Genomic DNA, 25,308 nt, shown 5'->3' on the forward strand with positions numbered 1-25,308 from the left:
TGACACTTTTCATAATAGAAAATAGACACTACAATTGACTTTTTCTTTTCTAATTTACCCCCTTGTTTCTCATCTAACAACCTCTCTACCTAGCAGAAATGGTGACAAAATCAAGATGACAACAGTGTTCAACATGTTTTCATCAAGTTTTAATAGTGTCAGCCAGCAAAATTCAGGATAGATCTTACCCAAGTGACATCCATATGCAAAAACTTGCAGTACAGCATTGTTTACCCCCTATCAGCCAGCATGTTAAGCAACACCATGCCCATACACAAAAATAATGCCTTTAATTAATTAATTAGATTGCTGCTGATGATGCTGATTACATACTGCAATATGCTTTCTGTAGCTGTACAATTTAGTGAAGACAGATCCAGATCATGACTTGCGTGCACATTTTATGAGCAGCTTTGCATTTACATGCAGTTACATGTGATGTTAAACTGGGACTGAGTGTTAAAGCATGCATTCTTAACAGACTCCGCCTGCCACTTATTTTCTACAAAAAAAAATCTATTAACATCATATTAAATCACTCCCTTCTGTGATAAGTTACCAAGTGCTGAATCTTGACCAACATACTATCAGTACTGGTACATTCAAATACAAACCAGACATTTGCGTGAGCATGCCAATTTGTACGTCTACAGAACAGTGCAAAACACAAAATTCATTCCTGAGACTACTCAGTAATTAGTCCCTTCATAACCTTATGATTTTCACCACTTTAAGTGTCACATTTTTGCTCTCCTTACCATTCACTGGACAATATTCTCTTAAGACAGGAAAAATGTGTGATATATCTACAGCAAGATGTATTGTGATTCATCAATATCAGCAACACAAGACACATGGACATACAATATGTGCTCATTTGGTCAAGAAAAAAAAAGAAATATGGCATTCAGTGGAATTTTTAGCTGCACATAATTTAAATGCTCAGTTCTGAAAACAACCTGACACATGAATACTACAGTGCTAATAGAAATTTAAGAGCTCTTTATACAGATTTGTACAACATGACAAACCTTTGTCAGTCATGTTAATTCCCTCTGTCAGCAGTCAAAGGCTGTCACGTGGCGGTAAAGATGAGGTCCTTTGCTCGAATGCTTTTGAAATAAAAGTCAAGTGCAAAATAAAAAGGCTTTTTAATTTCTTGAATGTTTTCCGTTGTTTTCTGCCGAGTGCCTGGTTAGACAGAGCGCGTCTCCATCTCGATCTTCTCCTCCGACTGTGATGATTCTGTTTCCTGGTGGCTGATGTTTGGCCGAACTGTCACAAGTGGACCGCCGCCGTAGATGGAGTGGAGGAAGTTCCATGTCTCTTCAGAGATCTGCCCCGAGTCAGCTCCTACGGGGTCAGAGCAAACACACTTAATGACACTATCTGCATAGTTAAAGGCTCAAGGGTTGTACTGGCAAAAAGGTTTTATTTATCCATCCTATTTATGTTTTTATAGTTCACTTATTTTATGCTTCTTAAAATACCCGAACAAATATTAAAAACATCTTTCCACAGCATAAAAGTAGAGACATAACAACAAAACATGGCAATAATAATAATAATAATTATAATATTATTAATAATAATAATAGTACCTTGTTTGAGTGTTAAATGGCCATTCTTGTTTACTGTTATCTTGGAATTATCAATAGGTCCTGGAGGATCTTAAAGAAGAAGAAAGACAGTTAACAGTCATAGTTATATACACAGCAGTAATATGCATGTCTATTTTTCAGAGATATTTCCTCAATCCTAATTGTTTCAAAGAGCAACAATGTTAAAGTGTCAAATGTTTCTGTCACACCATGAAAAGCAATCTCTGCTCCCCACTTGCTACAGCAGGAAAACAAATATTAGAGGAGCAGAAGTCAGAGGGAAAAAAGACATTTGCCGACGTGCCAGATGTAAGCTGTTATAAATAGATGTGACAATACAAAGCAAGGGAAGCAAAGAAAATGAGAACGAGTGCGAGAAAATGAAATATATTTTGACGCTTCATTTTGCTGTAGCGGGAGGGAAACTTGACTCGGGGGACTAAAGCAAACTCTTTGAAGATAAATCAAGAGAAGAAATGGGACTTCAGAGCTTCTTTTGAACATGAGCAGCTTTTGCAAACAAGAGAATCTGGATGTCCCATATAAAACAGTTCATTTGCCATGTTCTCCTAACCATGTAAATGTATACATCTGACATGGGACATATGTTTTAAAAGAGAAATTTACACCAAACAAAATCGCAACAGTTTTTCAATCAGCAGCAATCAGGCACAAGTGTCAAGATGGAAACAGTTAGCCTTTTAATCAGACATTTAAACAGGATTGGGGGTGGAAAGGCAAGACTTCTGTCCAATTACCATTGTCTTTTCCTTTGACAAAGCCCTCCCACTCACGAAACCACTGCATGCTGATGCAGTATATGACCACTGGAGACTCCTCCTCCTGGAACGCCTTGTTCAGCTACAGAGAGAGGGGGAGAGGAAATGGGGGAGGAGTGAGCAGTAGAGACATGAGGGAGGAGAAAGGATGCAAAGGGATGGGGAGGAGAAACAGGAGGGGTGGGGGGGCAAAAAGAAAAATTAAGTGAAGATGAAAGGATTCAAAGGAGAGGAGATGGAAAACCTAATCAATTCTCTCTGGTAGTTATTCCAATTAGAACAGTCTTAACACCACACTGCACCAATTTCATCTTTCTTGGAAATGACACAATCCAGCTTTCCGTTTCTCTCACACACACACACACACACACCATCTATCTTTTCTTCTGAGCAGCCATTGTGTGAGTGAGCAGACTGAGCAGGCAATAACAGCTGCATCTGTCCCAATGCATTAATGATAAGGCTTTCATCGGGCTCACACCTCTCATCTCCTGCCGGGGTGAAGAGCACCAACACGTGCAGCCTATCAACTGGTTCAACAGACTGGAGAATAGGCCTATACACTCCCATGAGTACTGGGCTGCACAGAGGCTCACTGGCATCAAATGCATTATCACTCATGTCATTTTTTCCTGTGTCTGGCTTAATAGGGTTAGCTCCATATACGTTCCATTTTCCTAGTTGCCCGTGGTCTTACTGGTGAACATATGGTTGCAACCCAATCACCAGAATAAATGTTGGCACTGTATGTTTCCTCAAACAAATATGTAGCAGTAGCAAATATGTTGAAACTTTACATTTCAATTTTATGTTTTTACAATGCTGTTGTTAACATGTAATTAGGTTTAGGCACAAAAGCCACTTAGGGTTAGGAAACTATCATGTTTTGGCTTAATCGCTACAAACAAACACAGCTGGAAATGACCCATACTCTTGTAAAAAAAATACCTGCTTTTGTCGCTACGAGCATGGCTAGAAATGTCTTGACCCGTTGTTAAAAAATACCCCCTTGTCTCTACAAACACAGCAAGAAATGTCCAAGCTTGTTGTTTAAAGATACCTGCATTTGTTGCTACAAACACAGCTAAAAATGCCCCAAACTCTACTTAAAAAACACCTGCATTTGCTGCTTCAAACACAGCTGGAAATGTCCCAACCTCTCCTTAAAAAATACCCGCTTTTGTCATTACAAACACGGCTAGAAATATCCCAACCTCTTGTTAAAAGATATCCCCTTTTGCCTCTATAAATATGGCTGGAAATGTCCCAACCTCTCATTAAAAATACCACTTTTGTTGCTACAAACACGGCTGGAAATGAACAGCGTCTCCAACAGAGTGGTTTGCCTTTGTCTGCTTTTCATCAGTCGTCTCCTTCTCCTGATGAGAAACTTAGCTCAATAAACGTAACATATCTGTGGTTTGCAGAAACGTTAAATGCCAACATTCTGTTCTGGCGACTGGGCTGATGGTTGACAGACTTACCCTGACAAACATGTCCAGCTCTGATTTGCGCCGTTTCTCCAGTTTTTCAATCTCAATCTGGCACGTGTGGCAAACATACAAGTGGTTGACAGCTGGTCCTCCTCCGTACCTGCAGGGAACAGTCCAAGTTAACTCACACAGATGAAATTAACTCTACAAAAGGAAATGGTACTGCAACTGTGAGTAAAATGAGTAATGGGAGAGGTGAAAATGTTTAATGCCTCCAGTTGGCCTGTCTACTGTATGTACCTGCTGTAAAGGTGATCCCACACGTTCTGTGGCAGCATCACAACCAGGTCATCGATGAACGTTGCTTTGTTGGGGGGCACACCTGATGAAACATATTAAAACATAATATACATTTGTTAAGGATCAGTGTTGGGAACAGTGTGACCACTATCTTCTTGAAAAGCCAAGAAGCTGGCAGAAATATGCACAAATATGTTGAAGTCAGTTTCAAATTGTGTTACCCATTATTAACTTATATCCTTATATGTAATATCACAGCCCCTATCATTAATAAAGCTGTGGATTTTAACTTTGGGATCCTACTAAAGACTGTATATAAAGATGGACAGCATGACAGCTCCCCAAATGTAAAGCCAAAACATCTTAATCGCCCCCTGGTGGCTGGATGCAGTATAGGTCATAAACCCCACCCAGTTAGTGGATGGGACATGAGCCAAACTAAAACATCAAAGTACACGTCAAATTAATTTTTCCCAAAGATGGTTTCTTTCATTTTAGGTAGTTATCATCATGCCACTGTACGTTCAAGTGTTATGTCATGATTGACAGCTGTGTGTGGCAATCGGTGTGCTTGCAATCAATGGCACTGCTCATGATTGTTCGGACAGGTTTATGGGCAGGACCTTAATTTCACAGAGATCGCTACTGCGCCGACTCTGGCTACAAATTACATCACTAGCTCAAGATGGCAGCAGCTGTATCTGGGATATTTTGGCATCATTGTACAGTAGGAGGAAATGAAGATGTGTCATCTAAATTCATATACTGTCTATGGTAAGGACCCCCAAAGAAGTCTCAAGATAAAACTGAGGGGTCACAAGAGGATAAAAAAGGGGGAAAAAACACATTTTTTGTTTCACAAAGCTGATTTTCTATCAATTTTTGCTTTTTCTTGTGTAACACTTTGAATAGTTCTGCCTCTTCAAGCCTCTAAAAATCTTTCCAGTGAAGCTGTCCAAGAGGAAACGATCACTATCATGTCCAAACTCAAGGCATAATGATGTGAATCACAGGTAGACTTTGCCTCATTTATGGGGTCACAAGGCAGAAAGACTGGGAATCACTACATGACCACACAAAGTATTTCTCCTTGAAAGATTAAAGGGAAGCAACCATTTTATGGCTGTTTATTTGAAGAACCTCTCCCGGGGAAACATGCTGCCAGAGCCCCTAATAAAGGCTTTGCATGCCTAAATATATATTTCTGATGATGCCCTTAGCAATGAACGGGAAAGTGAAAATAAAACAACTGGCCGCATTGCTGCAACACAATCATGGTTTCACTGCACTGATATTATCTCTACTTATATACCTGACTAGCCAGTTATTATGTGCTGGTGGCTACAGAGGAGGAGGAAACAACCTATACGTGCTTATTTACAGAATGAAACACATTCTCTGCCGCAGCTTTATCATAAATTTACATTTTTTTCCAACTTAATTTTAAATTCCATATTTTCCAGCACTGTTTGAATAGAGGGCAGAAAAGAAAGGAACTTGATTGGCACAAAACCCTTTTACAATTCTTTCTTCTTCTCTACTATAACGAGAGAGAGGGATCATCTGCACAAAGAGAAGTAAAACCCCCCTTTGAAGTCTGTTGTGTTGTGCAGGGAATACTCTGCAGTCTTTGTCAAAGTCAAAAATCCACAGCAAAGGATGAAAGCAAAAGCTGTGTTACGAGAGGGTAGAGCACCATTTTTCCACTAAACACTTGTGTACAGCACAAGAAAAGGGATTTCTGTTTGCGGATACTTTGACCTCTGAGCAGTTTCAATATGATGATGACATAGTAAACTTTCAACTCAAGTCAACTTTCAACTTTATTTGTCCCCGATGGGCAATTGGACTTTGCAGCAGAACATAGACACAAGACGATAAAATACAAAAAGCCCACACAGGGCACATCAAAAAGGAGGGTAGGGAGGGTATTGAAAGTTGCAGACTCAGGAAAAAACAACAGTGGTCCCCAGTTGACCTTCCCAGTTTAATGCAAGAGTAAGAATAAAATGCTTGGTCACACGCACCTCCATGTGAACACAGGAAGTCGTCATTGGAAATAGGTCCCGGCTCAGCAAAGGTCTTGAACTTGTTAAGCCACTGGCGAGAGATGTAGAACTGCAGAAGGCTGGGCTCCATCATGTTAAATAAACCCGACACCCTCCTACGTTCTTTCACTGCATCCTCATTGCTCTTTCTGTGACAGGAACAGACCCACAGATTAATCACTACTGCAACTGAGTGATCAAAAGTGAGATGTAAGTTATGAATATCAAAGCAGCACAGTGAATCTTAAAATGTTTCAAGGATAAAAAGGTCCCTGTTTACAACTCTGTGTGTGTAACAATTAAAATCTTTTGTGTTGACTTACTTATAAAAGAGCACATAAGCCTCAGCATTCTGGACACAGGATTCAGAGACCTCGGTCACACTTTGGTCATCAAATTCATACCACAGATTGTTCACGTCATTCCTGCAATACGCTATGTAGTGGCCACCTGGGATCAAACGGGGGAATGCATTAGAGCAGCATTCATAAACCTAACAAGCACATGTAAAATTTGTCTACAGGCTAATGAATGCAGGACACTACAGCATGCCAACTGAAGGCGGATGCTCCAGTCTGAGCAGAAAGAGGAGTGACTGTGCCCACTCACTGCTGGCAGTGCCGTGGTGACAGATGACTGACAGCAGGTCATAGTTGGTGGTCTGGGTGGAGCTGTCTTTGGCCAGGAAAGGCTGCAGGTCCAGGCCCTCAAGCGGGAAGGAGACGTGGGTGCTTATCTTGGTGGAGAACATCAGTTCGTGCCTGAAGCGCTTCAAGTGGATACACAGGATCTGGAGCAGAGGAAATTTTATTTTAGAAATCTGTCGTGTAAAAAAACATTAGGGCAAAAGACATGAAGTACTAAGGTTGTGTGTATACCTCTGGCAAACTTTGCATTTTACAAAACTTGACTCCGTTTCGTAATCTAAGAGGAAAAAAGACGAAGAAGAGCAATAATTACAGTTCCAGACAATTATTTCCTGTTGTGAAATGAATTAGTAGTACAGTTCAGTATTCAGCAGACTCAGAATTAGGTACTCACTTCTTGCATTTTTCACAGCTGTACATGTTGTCTCCTAGAAAAAAAAAACAAGCACACAGTTATTGAGACATCAGTCTTAATGTGTGTGCTGGTAGAACAGATTTACGCCCACACGCTCACCCTTTAGTTCATCTCTGGCAAAGAAAGCTGCGAGACAATCTTGTAGCGTAACCACTGGACCCCAGAACCAACTAAAAATAGAAACAAACAGAGATGTGAATTTGACACAGAAATAGAAAAGTACAGAGCCATTAATGCTCCATGTGATGAAAGTAAATAGTGTACATATTATAAACACACCTCTTGATGTATTCCATGACAAATGCAATCCAGCCCTGTGGTGCGTAAGCTTCCCCACAGGAGCCAGCTTTAACCAGGGAGGTCTGGTGGGTGGCAGAGTGGAGCTTGGCCAGGTCCTCCTTCCCTGGGATGGGCAACGAGATATCCTGGAAGTTCTCCAGGGTCACAGACACCTGACAGAAACAGAACATACAGACAGTATAGCTTTGTCTTTGGCCACATTTCTGTGATTATCTTTACATGGTTATGTCAGAAACTGTCACTTTGTAGCAGAGAATTATTCTCATGACAGCAGAAATATTACAATATGACATGACAGTGGATGTACAATTGCATCAACATTGTGTGGGAACCATGCAGCAACTTCCAGGGCTGGAAAATGAAGCCAACCTGGATGTGCCAGAAACTGCACTTCCTTTAATGGCCACTTGAGGCTGGCTCCAAAACAGAGTCAATCCCCATAGACCCCGATGTTAAAATGCTCGACTTAACAGCAGAAATAAACATGTTCACATCATGGTACAAAAAAAAAATTTCAACATTCATGACAACTGTACAGGGATGAATTTTTGTATATCTCAGCCATTTACATTTTATCAAGGCTTTAAGTTAGGCATACTTAAGGATGGGGCTGCTTAATTGACAGGTTGTCTGTCACTCATCCTCAGCTCCACCCTCTCATCCAAATACGATCACTTCTGGATTCAAAAAACCAAGATGGCCACGGAAATGCCGAACTCAAGGCTTCAAAATGGCAGTTTTACAAACCAATGGGTGATGTCACTGTAGCTATGTCCATTATTTTATACAGTCTGTGGTAGGAACACCAGAGCTGAGCACCAAAGTAGATTTTTCCATTACATTCTATTTTTAGGACCATGAAATGACTTATGACATAATGTCCTACTCTCTAGTGCTCTTCTGCCACTGTCCCTGTCACCCTCTCAACAATCCCATTATCTGAATAATGTCCACACTAACCCGATCACAGGTGAGGCACTGAACGGAGCTGACGATGGTCCCATCGAACACATCTGAGATGACACTGCGGTATTTCTTCTGACGCTTGCTCTTTGGTGGGGAGAATGTGGTCACTGCTGTAGGAAGGCAGAAAGAAAGAGAAATGTGAGAATAGTGCTACAGTATGTGAGCAAAGACAGACACATGATATGACTTTGCTGCTAAAAGTTTAGAGCTTTGAATCTGGATATGTCTGCCTCTGATTATGCAGAAGTACCTTTCTTGTGTGCAGGGTTTAGGCTGGGCCAGCCTGAAGAAGCTTTGGGCGGGCTGCTAGACATTTTGGGAATGTGTCCCTCCATCGGGATTGGACTCTGTGGTCTTGTGGTGTTGGACATTTGTATGTCTGGGAAGGAATCTGGTGGAGAGCAGGCGAAATGTTTGAGTTTCAATACTGTAAATTCGATGCTGAATATCAAAAAGTCAAGTAAATTGTGGATAAAATAAAACATCAAGTCACTTATTCTCCATAATTACCTGATGTTCTGCCTTGAACCTTGATGGCTCCCTGGCTGCTGATAATGGGTGTGGTTTCAGTGGTGGTGTCAACATCTTTGTCCATGTCCACTCCAGTGCTTCCACCCATAACACCATTAACTCCGGAGCGATAAAGGTCATTAATCATGTTCTTCTCCTTCTGCCACTCCCTGTTGGCCTGGATCTCATCTTGCTCAGGAATCAGCATCTCAGCCTCGTTGGTGTCTTCCATCATCACGTTCCCACCCTGCACTTCATTGTCGGCTCGCTCGCTGCTGCCGCAGGACTCGCATGACTGAAAGTCATTGTCTGACTGGCTGTGGTTGTCCTCCTCTGGGCCATCCTCCACGGTGATGCCGTTGGACTGGTCGTAGGGCTCGGGCAGTGTCTCTTTCAGCTCCTCGTGGAGTTGATCCATCAAGCAGCGCAGAAACTCCTGAGAGTCCTGGAGGCCGAGTGAGGATAATCACAAGAATTGTTATTTGAGGTAGCAAATTAGTTCAAGCTGAGAAATTTTTACAGTTTCTCTGCAGTTATTTTGGTCACAGTAGTCTGTGAAAAAAAATTGTTAATTTCCTCTCCCTGAAAAGAACACTGAAATATATCGCAGCACTAATTCTTCCTAAATATAATCGAGTTTGACAGACACAGCAAAGCTTTCCCAGAGCTAATTTTTTTCCCCAAATTACAAACAACAACCACTTCACCTCCTTGTTTATCCCAATTCTGCATCACAGAATCCGAAACCAAACGCTCATGAATGTGTAATCAAATTTAATGAACCACAGACATCCAATCTCCCTCTCAAGCCAAATGAACTCTCCTCTCCCAGGACCTGGAATGTTAACTTCATTCATAGCAATGGTAATTCCAAGGCTGTGCAGCCCAGCATGGCGTGACAAATGAATATTCCTCAGCTAAGTCCTCTGAACAAACACTGGCAAACCAAGAGGAAACAGGCCCTTTTATCATTTTACTGCTCAGGCTTATGAGTCCCTTATTTACAGACACTGGACAAAGACAAGACATCCAGTAAGAAGTCTTTCTATGTATAACATATAAATCTTTTCTTTCAAGCACCGTCTGGAATCAAATCAAGCAATTTATCTTTTTAGTTAGGTTTAATGTGTGCATTTGTGTGTGAATGAAAGTCAGAAGCTCTGAGTTAGTAATTGCAACGGAGAGGATTCAGTTTGTCTGGCTGAGTGATCTGAGCTGGAGCTAATTTTATTTCTGTAAAGGAACGAGCAAGGAGGGATATGGAGTGGAAGAGAAAAGGGAGAGACTGTATATAAGATCAACTTTACAGTCTGGGCGTCAGACCCATAATAATCCCAGCTCAGCACAAATTCATTCTTAAAGGATTCAATTCAATTCAAACCTTAATCCATGTTTTCTATTCGTATTTACTCATATTATTCATGTTATTTGCAAAGCACAGAGGTAAAAGCAAAAAAATCCACCCATTCAGGTCGCAACAGCTGATTACTTTTCAACATATAAAAGGAACAAAGTCACAGACATACTGCTGAATATGTCTCCAACCGTGAAGAGTGCCTTCATGTTTTATTTATAGAACGAATCTGTGTGCATACACTTAAGTTGCACATTTATTTCACCATCTGCAATGACCCACCTGCTGAGAATATCCTCTGAACATGGGGTTTATGGCTTTGATCCCCTGGAACAAGTTGGTTGGAACCACATAGGAGGGTCTGCAATATGTGACAAAAAATAATATGACAAAAACACAGCCTGCTCAACAAGTATTCTTACACACAATGTCACAATGAAGTCTTTTGTGATGTAGAGTTTGAAATTAAAACTAGCTGATACAGAAATGTGATTCAAGTTTGGCTGTGGATGCTGAGTTTAAAGGGACAGTTCACCCCAAAAATCAAAAATATGTATTTTTCCTCTTACCTGTAGTGCTACTTATCAGTCTAGATTGCTTTTGGTGTGAGTTACCATGTGTAGGAGATATCAGCCGTAGAAATGTCTGCCTTCTCTTCAATATAATGGAACTAGATGGCACTCGGCTTGTGGTGCTCAAAGCACCAAAAAATGCATTGGAAAAACCCAACAGCAACATCTCTTTCCAGAAATCATGACCCTGTTAGTCAAGATAATCCACAGACCATGTTGTGAGTAGTTTCATGTAGGAACTATTTTCTCTCCACTTCCTCCTACTGTACAAAAATAAAGCCAAAATATACAGGGTATGATTGCTGCCATCTTGTGCTGGTGATATCGTTTGGAGCCACAGTCTCCACAGTAGTGATCCCTGCAGTATTGCGTTCCCAACCATACACCAATCCCACCGATCACGAGCAGCACCACTGATTGCTTGCACACAAATTGGCCAACATAGCTGTCAATCATCGCAGACATCTCTACGGGCCAACACTTGGCAACTCACAGCAAAACAATTTAGACTGATAAAGAGCACAACAGGTTAGAGGAAAAATATGTATTTTTGATTTCGGGGTGAAGTTAAAATCTACAGCACTACAGTCTCTCTGGAGTCATATTCTAAACACTGGAAAACAATAAATGTGACCATTCAAATATGAAATCAATTAAAGAAGTGACAAACACCAACCTATTCTTGTGCCACAAGTCTGACACTAGCTTCTGGTAGCTTTTGCAGAGTGCAGGCTTCTTGTCTGTCCTCACCATGCCACCACATTCAAGAAAGAACTGTGTCAAGGGCGGGCTGCAGTGGAGAGAGAGACAAATATAACATGTGGGCACCAAACAAGCTTTTACTGAGTATCTGTCCACTAACAGGTTGGTTTTAATTACCAAAACGCTTAGTAATGCCGTGGCTAATTCTGAAAAATCTTCCATTAATCCTCAATAAATCCAAGAGCAGCAGGTATAATTCAGAGTAGTACAGGATAATGTAATGTTATTCTAATCTGTTATGTTTGCAAATACCTGAAGAGCTGTAAATTATTTCAGGTTTAGTATGTTTTTTGCAGTTACATTTGTAAAGGTCAATCAAAGCAGAAAATGACAAATGGGAATGGAAATCCAGGTCAGCATTTCTACATAATGCTGTCTCCTCTGCCTGTATTTTTGATTCATTAGGTTTCATTAAACCCATATTTCACTCGTAGAATAATATCACAAATTCCCAGAGGTAACTGGCCCAAGCAAGAGAACTCCACACGCAGCTGAAAGTTGAAGGACATTGGAAATAGCTGAAAAGAAAAACAGCTGAGGGGATTTCACTTGATGGATACAGAGTGGACAGGAATTTGTGAAAAAGAGACAAACTACAGAATGAATAAGGCATGGAGCGTTCCCTTCCCTTGGCAGGAGAAAAGTCCTTCGAACTGAATACTGACCCGACGGTAACTCAAAGAAGCAGCGCTCACACAAACAGACATCAAAGGAAAAGTTTCAGAAAAGGTCCCTCCTTTCCGCAGCTGCGTGACTCAGTTTCTCCTATTTTTGGAACGTGATTTAGATTGCAAATTTTGACCCACATCTTTCCCCCATTTTGACTCGTATCCAGACTAGGCATCTTTCGGTTTAATTTAAAAATTTACCAGCCCCCCTGGGTAGATAGTATTAGAGAAGAGGATGGGTTTGCTGTGCTTTGCTCTTCCATGAAAAATAAAATAAAAAGTAAGGGGTACAAAGCAAGTAATAACACAGCCACAGGCTCTGCAGTGGAGCCCTAATTTAAGTGACCACACCAGCAATCCAATCATAAAGAATGAATCAGATGGATTGGTAATTCAATAAACAATAAAAAACATGCAGCAGACTGGGAAACAGTAAATAAGTACACTTTTATGTGTCTCATAAAAAGACATGGTGGGAAAAGGAAAGGGGAAAAGGAGGAGGGGAAGGAACAGAAGATGTCGGGAAAGAGTTGATGTTCTTTTGTAACAGAAGACCCTACAGGGAACTACAAAAGGCCATTTCTGCCGTCTCAAATGGTGCACTGCAGCAATTTTCACTCAGCCGTCACTCTCCCAAATGAGCGCAGCCACGGTCGTTTCTTTTCACAGTCAACAAGAACCAGGCAGTGAATAAAACAGCACAGACTACTGAAAAGTAGCGTGTCGAAAGTGCGAGGGGGGAAAGAAACGAGAAGTAACACCAAAGAGCACATGGGCGATGTCAGAGGGGTGACAGTTAGATGCGGGGACAGAAGGCAGGTTAACTGAGGTCTCACCAGTTGGACAGGGCCTGGAGGGCAGCGTTCATGTAGCAGGTGTTGCCTATGTTCTTTAGCCCCGTCAGGCCTGAGGGAGACAGAACACACAGGGGAAATTAAAACGAGCCAATCGGCAAATGCTTGTAAAATTTCATGGCAGACAGAAAGTCTCTACGATGTTAAGGACACGTATTCAGTTTCTAAGATTAATGTTGTACAGCAAGAGCAGAGAAGATGGCTACCTGGTGTATTTTAAATCAGCTACTGTGGCAGAGATAGCTGATTCATCTTATACAAGACAAAGTCGAGGCATGCCACTCCTACTGTTATTCTTCCTTTACTTCTATTTGAGGATCATCATGCTAGATGTGTTGAAACTACAGTTGCCATAATGCTTTGGGGGATATAAACAGAAAGTATGATGTTGCCATCGATTCAGTAGCTAAGCTGTTGGCTACAACCTGGACCCACTTATTTGCCTATATTTGTTTACACTTTGGCAAATTAGCACCATTAAAAGTATGCCGACTTAGCTGTAAGCAGTTCCTCGTGTTTGCAACTTAATCAAGACTGTACAAACTATTAGATTACTTTGACGCAAAAGAAAATGTCAAAACATATGTTATATATGGTTATATGTAGTTATATGCAAACTGTTACATGGATAAGTTATAAGAGCCTTTTTGTATGATTTCAAAGCAAATTTATGGCGTTATTTGCAACAGATTCAGAGATAATATCCTTGGAAAGTATAAGCCACACTGAATCAAAAAATATGTGTATCATTTCTGTGTTATGACTCCGGGAAATTGGTTTAAAGTAGCTTAATTGCCTCATGGTTCGTAAATCTTGGATCTTATGTGGCCAGCGCACTCTGCAGAGGGCATTAGTCTTTACAAAGCTTACTTACTACACCTCCTGATCATATGATCTGTATTTGAGACAAAAATAACTGAGGCAGTGACTGGTGCCAACGCCTGAGCTGCACCGCATGAGGTTTAACATAACATATGCCATTTGGTGGAGCCTGTGTGTGTCTCACAGCACTGAGTGAAAACATTATTTGCATTGGTGGCTTCAGTGGGACTGAAGAACTCAGCACAAAAGTGTTCGTGCGAAGCTCAACCCATTGAATTACACAGAAGTGGCCTATAGTCCTGCTCAAGGACCATTTGTGGCTTTCAGTTTTGCAGTGTGCCTGTCATCGTCGGTGCAAGTCGAACCTTATCAGCAGCTACATGAGACAAAACTGTTTCAGATCACAGTTGTGTGTGAGGCGTTGGCTAGTTTGCGTTGTCTTTCAAATGATGTTGGGTCTCTGTGGTGTGTGCAAGTACAGCTTTTAACAGAAGACTTGAGGCAAAGTGAGGTGTTCGTCAGCCCAAGTACTTTGAAGTCTGCTTGGTGCGTAAAGGTCTTTAAAACGCTCGTCTTGAAGCACCCATTAACTGTTCTTATTAATTCAAATCATATTCTGTGCTTTGAACTAAACCAACTGCTGATTACTGAGCTCCAGTGTTTGAGGTTTAACTTCAAATCATCCGTGCAATAGTCTTTTTTTATGTTGTCATACTTCCACTAAGAGCTGATAAAATGTAATTAAATTTTAGTCACCTCACTGACTTCAGAAGTAAATGATTTTAATTATTAAAAACGATAATCCAGGCAGGCAAAGTGTCTACTGCAGCAGCATTACAACTGTAGATTAGAAAAAAGGTAAATTAGGTAAATCAGTTGCAGCATTTAGACGTTTGTTTCCCCATGCATTTGTTGACCTTGTAGCTGATATCAGTGGGAACAGCTAGCATTGTGTTAACATTTTCATACTGATTTACATTTTTGTTTGACAGCCTGTAGATACAAATGCAAGATGTTACTGGACTGTAAAAACATCTCTGTAGTAGAATCATGAGTCAAACTGTCATTCATTTTGTGTCAACACAAAACACTTCTTCTGTGTGAGCTGACCTCGGGCTCGCAGTTCATCCTCCTCTTCTGTCTCCATGTCCAGGTCTTCACAGCCTCCATTAGGGGGCACTCTCAGAGAGGTTGGGCTCTCAGGGGCCCTGCTGTTATCCTGGAGAAACAGCACAGCACACATAGATCATCATAAAACTCTTATCTGGTAAATGAATAACTGCATAAAATCTGACTGACAGTTCAACCGTCATTCAAGATAGACTGTTATCGCACAGCTCTGATAAGAATGAAGCAGAGCACATGGTTATGTAATGAAGCGATTATGCAGTAAACATTTGATGTAAACCTGTTTGGTCTGACACTTTGTGTTGCCTAGTATTAAATCTGCTTCATGACTCTGCAATCAAATAACCCATGTAAGCTAAAGGTAATAAAACATGATGACAAACAGAGGGGAACCTGGCTCTTACCTGTCCAGCATTCTGCAGGGACGGGAGGGGTTTACTGTTGGCATGGGGAGAGTGAGGACCTAGTTTACGCTCCAGGAAAACCTCCTTGCCACAGGCATAGCACCACACTCGAAGCGTGGTTAGGTTCACTGTAAGGTTGTGTCTTGTCTCCTGCACACAAAGTTGTAGAGGATTTTGTGAATAGACATATCAGACTGTGTAAACAAAGTGAAACAAGACCACAGTGTTACAGCTGATAATGCTCATTTGCACTTTCTTACCAGCGTGATGCTTCTTTATCTTTGACACGATCCACCAATCAATATCTCATTAGACTATCAACAGGTTGCTTTTGCTCTTACATAACAAATACAGGTGTGCCTGCTGGTGGCTAGGCCTGCCTTATTGTATTGTGTACAAACTAAACTGGAAGACAGGAAGATTCAAGCTCGGCTGCTGTAACAGTCCAGCAGAACAAAATGTTTCCCTCGAAGATAAAACAAATTTGCAGCCCAAATGAGATCATGATGTAAGATAGGGCTGGGCAATTATATTATATCAATACTGTGATACAAGACTAGATATCGCCTTAGGTTTATGATATCATATCGTAAATGTTTTCCTGGTTTTAAAGGCTTCATTACAATTAAGTGATGTCATTTCCTGAACTAACCAGACTGCTCTTGCTGATCTATTACTTGCCTTTACCTGCTTAGTTATTGTCTCCATATTCCTGGGGATAATTTTTAAAAAACCTGATTGTGTAAATATTTTGTGCAAGCACTGATGTACCACCGTACAATACTGTCGCAATATCAGTATCAGGATATTTAGTATATATCGTGATATTTGAGTTTTCTTCAAATCACCCAGGTCTGATCTCAAACCCTACCTTTTCATTTACTATTAATAACAATCTGTTGCTATGGTCAAGTGCAGGTGGCCCAAAAAACATTTTCTTATTCACTATGAAGATAAACTGCGTCACGCTGGGGATTTTTTATTTGTTCTTTGAGTAGATATGAAACACCAGAGTGTATTAAAATGAGTCTGTTTATCAAAAAGAAATAAAAAAGCCAGGGAGGGACCCTGGTTAAGCCCAGAATGTCCTCAAATCCTAGAAACACCCCTGCTTACACCTGACCGGTGCAGGGTTTCTGCAACTGGATTCGCCTCTTTAATTCATTTTATCCAATATATATTATTAATGACTGTTTTTAACTGACTCCTGGGCTCCTGTCCTGTTTTGCAAAAGTGGCCTCTGGGCAAAGCAAGTTGAATATCCCTGGTCTTGTGTATAACACTGACTAAATGAAAACGTGTGTTATATGATGTCAGCTTTATTGACACTATTGATTTAGTAGTTAAAAGAAAATATACAGAAAACCAACATTTGTACAAATCTAGATGGACTGAAACACTGCAACACACACCAACCCCACCTCCTGCAATCAAATCATTTATAGTGCACATAAAAAAGTGGTACAATTATACACTGATTTGTATTTTTTTTTAACTAGTGCAATTATGTGGTCATTACTACTGCCATCTACAATCATGTAAACAAGGTATTAAGGCTGTAGTTGACTAATGTTATTAAGTAAATTACTGTCAATTAATTGTTTTGTCTATTAAATTTGAGAAAATGGCATATCTTAAATTTTCAACTTGCTTGTTTTTTCAGATCAAAAATCCTAAACCCAACAATATTCAATTAATTAACACATAAGACAAAGAAAAGCAGCAAATCCTCAGAACTGCAAAGCAGGAACTACAGCGGTTTGGGCTTTTCTGCTTGTAAAATTAATTAACAACACTGAATATACTCATTCGACACTAGCATTCATTCCCAAGTTCTATGAGATTTCTTGCAGGTAAACAAAATCCTCCCAAATACGATAACAAATCCTAAAATATGCAGCAGTGTTTAACATTTTATTTTCAACATCTTTAAGACACCAATTCTGAGCTGAATGTTTCAGGTTACAGCTTTAGGTGGGGTCAGACAGAGCGGGGGTTGCAGCAAAGCAGGGCAGACTTTTACTGCTGTGGAAACATGGCCGAGTTCTGCTGACCCACTGCTGCTCTGACAAACACCAGCAGCCTGGCAGGTCGACAGGAGACTGAACGTGAGCAGCAGGCGACCAGCAGACCTTGCATTATTCATCGGGGCTGCATTAGCCTCCACACAGCGGGGCAGAGCAGGGCTGGCAGAGGGGGCACACCAGACTGAGCACGGCCATGAAACTCCCTAGCTTAAATAATTTATGAAGGAAAGTATACCAGGTAGGGCATTAATAACAAGCTGGATTTGTAGGGCTTATAGGATGTTTTTTTTACCAACACACATAATGTTTTGTATTACAATGAAGCACTTCGTAGCGTTCATAGTGTTAATTTGTTATATGCAAGTCTACTAAAATATTCTTCATCATAACAGCTGTCTTAAAATGAAAAAAATCCTTAGTGCTCCTTCCGCACACAGATTAAAACTTGAGAAATGAAGATGATGTAAAACCTGTTTGATCATGTCAAAAGCTCATATGAACACTTGTCCAAAATAAACACTGCGAAATGTTTATGGTGTTGCAACTGCTTAGATTCAGCATCTGCTCCAGCATGTGATCTACTAAGGAAGGTTGTGTCTGCAAAATGTGTCCTCTCTTGCCCTCAGCATTCAAGACAATACTATCTGTAATCGATAAAGAATAAGAGACGCCAATGGCTGCTATTCTTCTCAAGGTTATTCTCTCAGTGGATTTGCAGCATTTGCGCAAGTGCATGTAAAACTGCTCGAGAACTGATCAACAAATCTGGTATTTTCAAGAGAGTACTTATAGTCCAAAAGCAACTGTAAGGCTGATTCAAAATCTTTATCAGCAATATGGAGAAGGATTTACAAAGTGTACCATTGCTTGAATTTGCCTCAGAAGCCCTCTTTGGTGCATAATGACGTTTGGAATATGATCTCCATGTAAATACTAATTATGTTTTCCATTTTGTGAAGCTTCCAACTTCTGAAATTAGCTGATGGGGCTGTAACTTTTTACTCAACACTTTGAAACACTTGTGTTTACTTGCAGTTTGACTGGCAGAGGCATCAGATCTGATCCAGCAGCAGTCTTTCTTATTGCCTAGTCAAGAGATTAAAATGTTTCCCTCCCCTCAGGGCCTCCAAAGCACTAATTAAGCATGGCCTTCATTCTTACAAGATTTAAAGATGGATTCTGCAGGGAAAAAAACAACCGCAGAAGGCGGCTGGCGAGCTGAACAGACAGATGTGCTGGATAAACAGATGGATATAAAATTCACAACCGCTAATAATCAGCTAATATTAAATCTCTTCACCAGCATGCTCTGCATCCAAAATCTGCCTCTCATCTGGGCGGTGAGCTCTACTTCTGAAGAGGTTTGCACTTGAACTGGCCCTCCTGGACAATGGTTTGAGCAGCTATGCAGTTACTAATAGGCAGGGCAAATTACATGTTTGCTCTCATATTTCTCCGTCTCTGCTTCTAACCCCACTTGGCCCTAGTGTGCTGGAGGAAAAGGCTTAGTCAACACTGGGAGTACCAGAGGCTGAGTAAAGCTTTAGAGCAGCCAGGAGGGGCAGATACTGTTACCATGGAACTGACAGTGCTACTGAATCTCCCTCACTTCCCAGAGGAATGGCAATTAATAATGGATGATCCACTGCTGAAGTTGCACTGAATGTGGAGGTGTAGGCAGACAGAGCTGGCTTGATGGTTTTAAACAATGCGTGCACTTCAAATGCTAAGAGATGCACGTGCTGGCTCTAACATCGCAGAGAGATAAATGTTAAAAATAAAGCAGTGCTGGAGGCAGTTTTAATCCAAGTCATGGCTCCTGGGACTCTGAAGTGGTATTCCTGTCCTGTCTTGCCATCTGTGCCTCCTCTGCCTCTCTACTGACACTCCTCTTTAGCTTACTTTTTTAAACTTCACAGTCCAGACTTCAAGATGTCCTCCCTTTCAGTCACAACCCTCCCTCGCTCTTTTCTATGCATTAATTAATATATCACAGTTGAAAGGCATCAGCAAGGTTTGAGATCTCTCACCTGCGAGTGCACAGTGCTGTGGTCAGTGTGCGATTCTCCGCAGCCTACATATGCACAGCCATTCTGGGGAGAAAAACAAGCAGAGGATGCAGAGATCAAGAACAGAAATTATATGTTTCAGGTAAGAAACAAAGTGTTAGGATGTTGCTTTATTTTATTTTCCGGTGAGCACTGTCTTACCTCCAAACATGCCCACAAGTTTGGTCCTCCAACTTTACAGTCTTGGCACTGACCCTAGAAAAATATAAGGACACTCAGGTTAGAGTCACGTGCTTTAAAATGAAACTTGTCGAGACAACGGTAAAGTTCAAATAAGGCTTTGACCTCAGACTTGGTGACGTGATTTAAAACAAGTTATTCGGGGTTTCTGCAGGGTTCACCGAGTTAAATTCAAGACAATTAATTAAATTAAATTATTTTTAAATACCACATATAATGAAATTAAATGCCTGTTTCAAGGTCGTACTGGCCAAAAAATCAAAGTACAATGAAAGTAATTAATCAAATTACTTTGACTTGGACCCTGATAAGTGGCCTAAAATGGATGGATGTAATAACAACTGAAAACGAGACACATGACACATCTGATGGTGCTGACCGAAACTCCACTTAACAGGAAGTGAATAGCCTCACCCACAATATCCACTGTCAGGACAATCACACTTTTAGTTTATAGGTGTATAATGTCTCCCAACAGCCAGCAATCAGATACAAAAACATTTATAACTATCAGGGACATTACTACTTTTGAAAGACTTCTGAAAATTCAATTTAAGACTTTTTAAAACCTTTTTTTGAGGAAACTGAATTCAGTGCTTTAGGCTTTTTGAGACCTGATATTGAATTATTTTTAAAAGAGTGGTAAGTTATGCGTAAGGCAGTGGACAGTGCCACAAGAGAGGGTCACTCATAGGAATGGAAATCGAGAACCAGGTCAAGTTGAGAACCGGTTCCACACTGTCCACTTCCTTGGAATCATAAACCTCTGAGCTTATCATTTCCTTTTATCAGTGCCGGAATGTTTTTCTGACAGTAGCGCATTGCAAAGCAATGATGTCAATCTCATGTATCCACACTGCTGGAAACTTTCAGCAAGAAGGAGTCATGGCAAAGAAGAAGAAATAGTCCGAAGTGTGGCTTCATTTCTCAAAGAAAGATGACAGTGCTACTTGTGAGGGTGGAAAAATGAACAATATGCTGAAACATCTTTCTGCTCAACTTGGGCTTAAATTTCAGGATATTTTTTTTGTTTTTGACACTCTAGGCATGAGTGTCACTTCTTCCCAAACAAGCAGCACATCCTCTACTGAGGGTAAATATCCTATCTTATAATAACAATGCCACACAGGCAGCATCAGCAGATTTCTTCTTTGACAAAGAAAACCTGAATGAAAACGAATGCTGTACTAACATTCTCTCACTTCATCCATTTTAGATAATGAATTTAACTGTTGTGTTAACACAAAAAAACCCACGTAGGCCTACTTTTTTTTTATCCCACACAGAAAATTGATCAGGAATCAATAAACGGATCGATAAAGAATCACGGTGATAAGCAGAATCGTTAATGCCATTGGTATCAATAAAATGTTATCAATTCCCGTCCCTAGTCACTCACATGGGATTTCTGAATGAGTTCCTCCTTAGTGATTTCCCCCACGCAGTCCAGGTGGGGACAGTCACAGCTGGACGCCGGCGGCATCACTCACCCACAGGTCTGAGAGACACAGAGAAAGAGAGAACGCAACATTCATTACACAACTTGCATTTAAAGTCAGGTGATTTATAAAACAGTGTAGGACCTCTTGTTCTAAAAGAATGTTCATCGGCCCCACATCTGATACTTGATAGAGTAATAGGAGATATATCCAAAGAACAGCACGAAGGACAAGTAAAACAATCAGGCGACTGTAACCTGAATCCCCGCCAAACAACATAAGTTTTTTCTATGCCTGCATGACCGACAAATTCCTCTTATTATCAGCCACTGACAAGCCAAGCAGCTCATCACGCCACAGCTGTCAACAACTCGTGTTGAACAAGCGGTGTCTGAATGTCGTTGCTGTAAATGATTTTTGTGCTGACAAGACAGAAAAAATAAGAGACACAGACCGGATGTATCAGATGTTTAAACAAGTCAGAACAAATCGCCTGCATACACAAACACATGTCTACCTTCTCCTTCAAGTCCAGTGACTTCACTTCACTTCCCATGACAGCAACACACAAAAGGATGGAAGTAGCCTGTGTGTGTTTATATACCCAGTAGTGTTCTGATTGAGAAGTCAAAGTCACAAAACCATTAGCTCTGGCTGGTAGCCCATGTTAAAGTTTTATATACAGAAAAAAAGATAAGCAGAATTGTTTCTTTTGTTCCACAAAAGCCTGTCTCTGGGGCAGTAACCTATACAAGTACAATACTGCATCCTTTCTGGCAAGTACATTTGTTTACACCTACCATGTATACCTTTAGAAATTCACCTATGCACAGGCACTGGACAAGAGCTTTATTACCCCTCCCTTCATTGTTCTGCCTTACCTGGCTGGAGCAGTTAAAATTCTGATAACACATTAAATATTTTACTATGCTGACCAGCTCTGTAGCATACTGACTACGTGTGTCACCCCAATAATCCTTTTGGATTACAACAAAACTCTTCCAAACCTTGCTTCAGATTACCTTGGGTGCTGAAGTACGTGTAGTGCGGTACTTGAGGAGTCTTAATGGACTTCCTCTATCTTTCAATGTGTATAAAAAGAGGAAGATCAACAGCTACTCGACAAGCAATACAAGCCCTGTACAGTGGGATGACAGGAAACCACCGGAGGTTTCTTATATCAGGCCTCTTGAGAAGGCTGCAGTCCCATCTCCTGTTCAAACAGAATCAGGGCTCATGCACTGCCTCAGATAGCCCTTAGGGGAGCAGGGGATTCGCTTAGAGAGTGACAGGGGACATGGGTTACTTAGAGTCTGTCTATCAAGGGTTCTGTATTTGAAGAACTGTAGCATTATAAAGCGAACAAGCATCTGACTATGTGCAGAAATAATTTCTGGCAAATTATACAAGCTATGGTTTTACAACGCATCCTCTCAGGGGAGTGGGTACATCTGTCAGTAAAGCACCTTTGAAAATGAATCTGAATGGGTGGATAAAAATATAAGGAAAGAAAACAGGAAATAGGAAAGTGAAAGCAATTGTTGCAATTCTTTATGGTGATAAAGCATTTATAAACCCGCAGGTTTTCTCCACAAGTCACAACTTCTGTTAATATTTCACACTTTATCTATACTGTCTTACATGTGTAATAAGACAGGCTTTTGGGGAGTGTTCATGTGTCAATGGCATTATAACAACAGAGCCCAACCCACAGCTCTCCATTTGGCTGCTCATGATTCAGCACATTTAACCAACATGGTAAAAACCACTTACCCTGAGTGTCACAGCATACACTAACCTATTTCAGACCTCAGATGCACAGCTTTGGCTTGCCAACAAACATATAAGACAGCCAATGAGAGCAAATGTATGACAAAAAGCACACAAAACACCACCTGATGTGTTGTATCATGGTTAATAAGTGATTATTTGTGTTGATTCAGCACACCACAAATGCTGTTTTTGTTTTTTATTTTTGCAGACACAAGACACTGATACTACACTGTCATGTGAAGAAGTGGATGCAAGTAGCTCATCCTTGGTTAGGTTTATGTTTAGTATTTACTTAAGTCAATTTGCCTGCTTCTTCCCTCTTTTTCTTTTCATACATAAAGTTAATACAAACAAGGATCATCTGCCGTTATTTTTGTATTAGAGGCACACATAATTACTATGGACATTGTAAGTATTCGTACATAAAGTCAAATAAACAAACTCACTGTGCCTCCAACTGACATCAATCACTACAACAGCTAACATACACACCAGGAAAATCGTATTAGCCGGTGGTTTCACAGTCATGCCTCTGGCTATTATGCAAGGCTGGTGGAGGAGAAAATATATTTCCTTAACTCACGTACTACCACAAACCATCCTCAGCCTTTCACTGCCTTCACAATATAATTATACTCCAGGTTTAATCCTGCACAAAGAGGAGGTACAGTCGGGGTGGGGCGTTGACCCAAACCAGGCAGTGCACATGAATCCGATGATGCCAGATTCCTTGTTATCCCATAGTGTAATAATAGTATATTAACACTGCGAGGCACTGAATTATTAAACCTAAGTGCCGTAATAGCATGATGTAGCATGTCGAGCATTCACAAAAGGGTAGCATTAGCCATCATGTTGATAACGTAACGTCACCTGGCAGTTGACTTAATGTTAGCTAGGTAACGTTTTGGAGTGCGGCATTTTAAACTAACTTATTTTGGCCATGTTTTTAAGTAACACTCGGTCTATTCTGTGGTGGATAAAGGAGTTAGAGGTGTGTGTGGCTTCGGCCTTGTCCACTGCTCAAATTGAACTGTCAAAACCAGGCGAGGCGTTGACAGCGTCACAGGCTGACTAGCACTCTTTCGCTGTTAGCATTAGCCCGTTGGCTAATAATTGGTCATTGAATTGACATTTTACTTTGCAAGCTAGCCATGACACTTGTAATAACGTTAAAGGCAAGTGTAGGGTACATTTAGCCATATAAGAGGATGTTAAAAACGGTTTGCTATTGATAACCATTTCGCTAGTAATATGCTATAGCTAATGTTAGCCAGCTAACGCTCCTGTATTACATGACCACTGGCGATCCCACAGTGACTACTACAGTACACCGGAGTCAGCAGAGAGCTAGCTAGCAACCAGAAATAATTAGAGTATCAATGCTTACCTGGACGATATAAAGAGGTTTCTCGCGTAGATCCAACTGTACTTGATGCCTAAGACACGGATTCAGCGCGTATTTAAATACATATTTCAAAGGGCAATCCTTCACGTTAGCGATAACCGTTCCTGTCGCTCAGCGTGGTTGCTAACGTTACAGCTGTCTCCGCCCCTTTTCCGGTTTAAAAAAAAAAAAAGTCGTGTAACCCCTCCCCATCCTACTGTAAACACTACATTTGATTTTTACATGCATGTTTTTCATATTTTAACAGCAGCATATTTATATTATCGCAACAACACCAATATTAGCAACCATTTATCATCTTAAAAACATTGTCCCCTATAGCAATAAAATACCTGCTACTGTGTTATGTTACAAGTCATGAGCTATGTTTATAGTCTATGGTCATGAGTAGCAGGTGTGTATGAAATAGCATTGTGACTGATATTAAATAGCCTAATAGTTTCTGTGTAATGGTTTTATATCAAAAGAAGGATTAGTGGGCTGAAAAAGTAGTGATGAAAATAGTAAAGGCGATAGTAAACCCATCCCAAGCGCCACCTAGCGTGTCAGGTGTATATTGTCATAATAACAGTGAACTCAACATAGAGGTGTTTTGTGTGGTAGACAATATGATTTTAGGACAAACATGTTTAATATTTTTCCTTTCTTCTATGTTTCAGTGAAATGTATGAATATATAAAAACATGTTTTACTTATTTGTAAATTGACAGAAGGAAAACAAAGGAAGGTAAGACATGGGGAGAATGACATCAGCCTTGAAAATGATAAATACTTTTGTAGTAAATAATAATTTTGGAATTAATGGAATCCCCAAAACACAAAACAAAAACAAATTAGTGACAAAAAATG

The 25,308-nt window shown here is 40.6% G+C and overlaps 1 protein-coding gene across 1 annotated transcript; it reads right to left on the minus strand.

Annotated features, from left to right (window-relative positions):
- Positions 1-129: 129 nt before the first annotated feature.
- On the minus strand, positions 130-24,592 carry usp33 (ubiquitin specific peptidase 33). The gene is made up of 24 exons (XM_033651101.2): positions 24,442-24,592; positions 21,239-21,337; positions 19,801-19,854; positions 19,621-19,683; positions 15,564-15,713; positions 15,142-15,250; positions 13,192-13,261; positions 11,602-11,715; positions 10,636-10,714; positions 9,000-9,444; positions 8,740-8,880; positions 8,484-8,599; positions 7,503-7,675; positions 7,323-7,393; positions 7,203-7,236; positions 7,040-7,085; positions 6,771-6,951; positions 6,485-6,611; positions 6,141-6,310; positions 4,114-4,195; positions 3,865-3,973; positions 2,360-2,462; positions 1,602-1,670; positions 130-1,353 (listed from the first exon to the last, which is right to left on the minus strand). The coding sequence occupies exons 2-24, from the start codon at positions 21,320-21,322 to the stop codon at positions 1,196-1,198; spliced, it is 2,748 nt and encodes a 915-aa protein (XP_033506992.1). The 5' UTR covers positions 21,323-21,337; positions 24,442-24,592; the 3' UTR covers positions 130-1,195.
- Positions 24,593-25,308: the final 716 nt, after the last annotated feature.

This window comes from Epinephelus lanceolatus, chromosome 12, assembly GCF_041903045.1.
Source record: "Epinephelus lanceolatus isolate andai-2023 chromosome 12, ASM4190304v1, whole genome shotgun sequence".
Taxonomy (NCBI): domain Eukaryota; kingdom Metazoa; phylum Chordata; class Actinopteri; order Perciformes; family Serranidae; genus Epinephelus; species Epinephelus lanceolatus.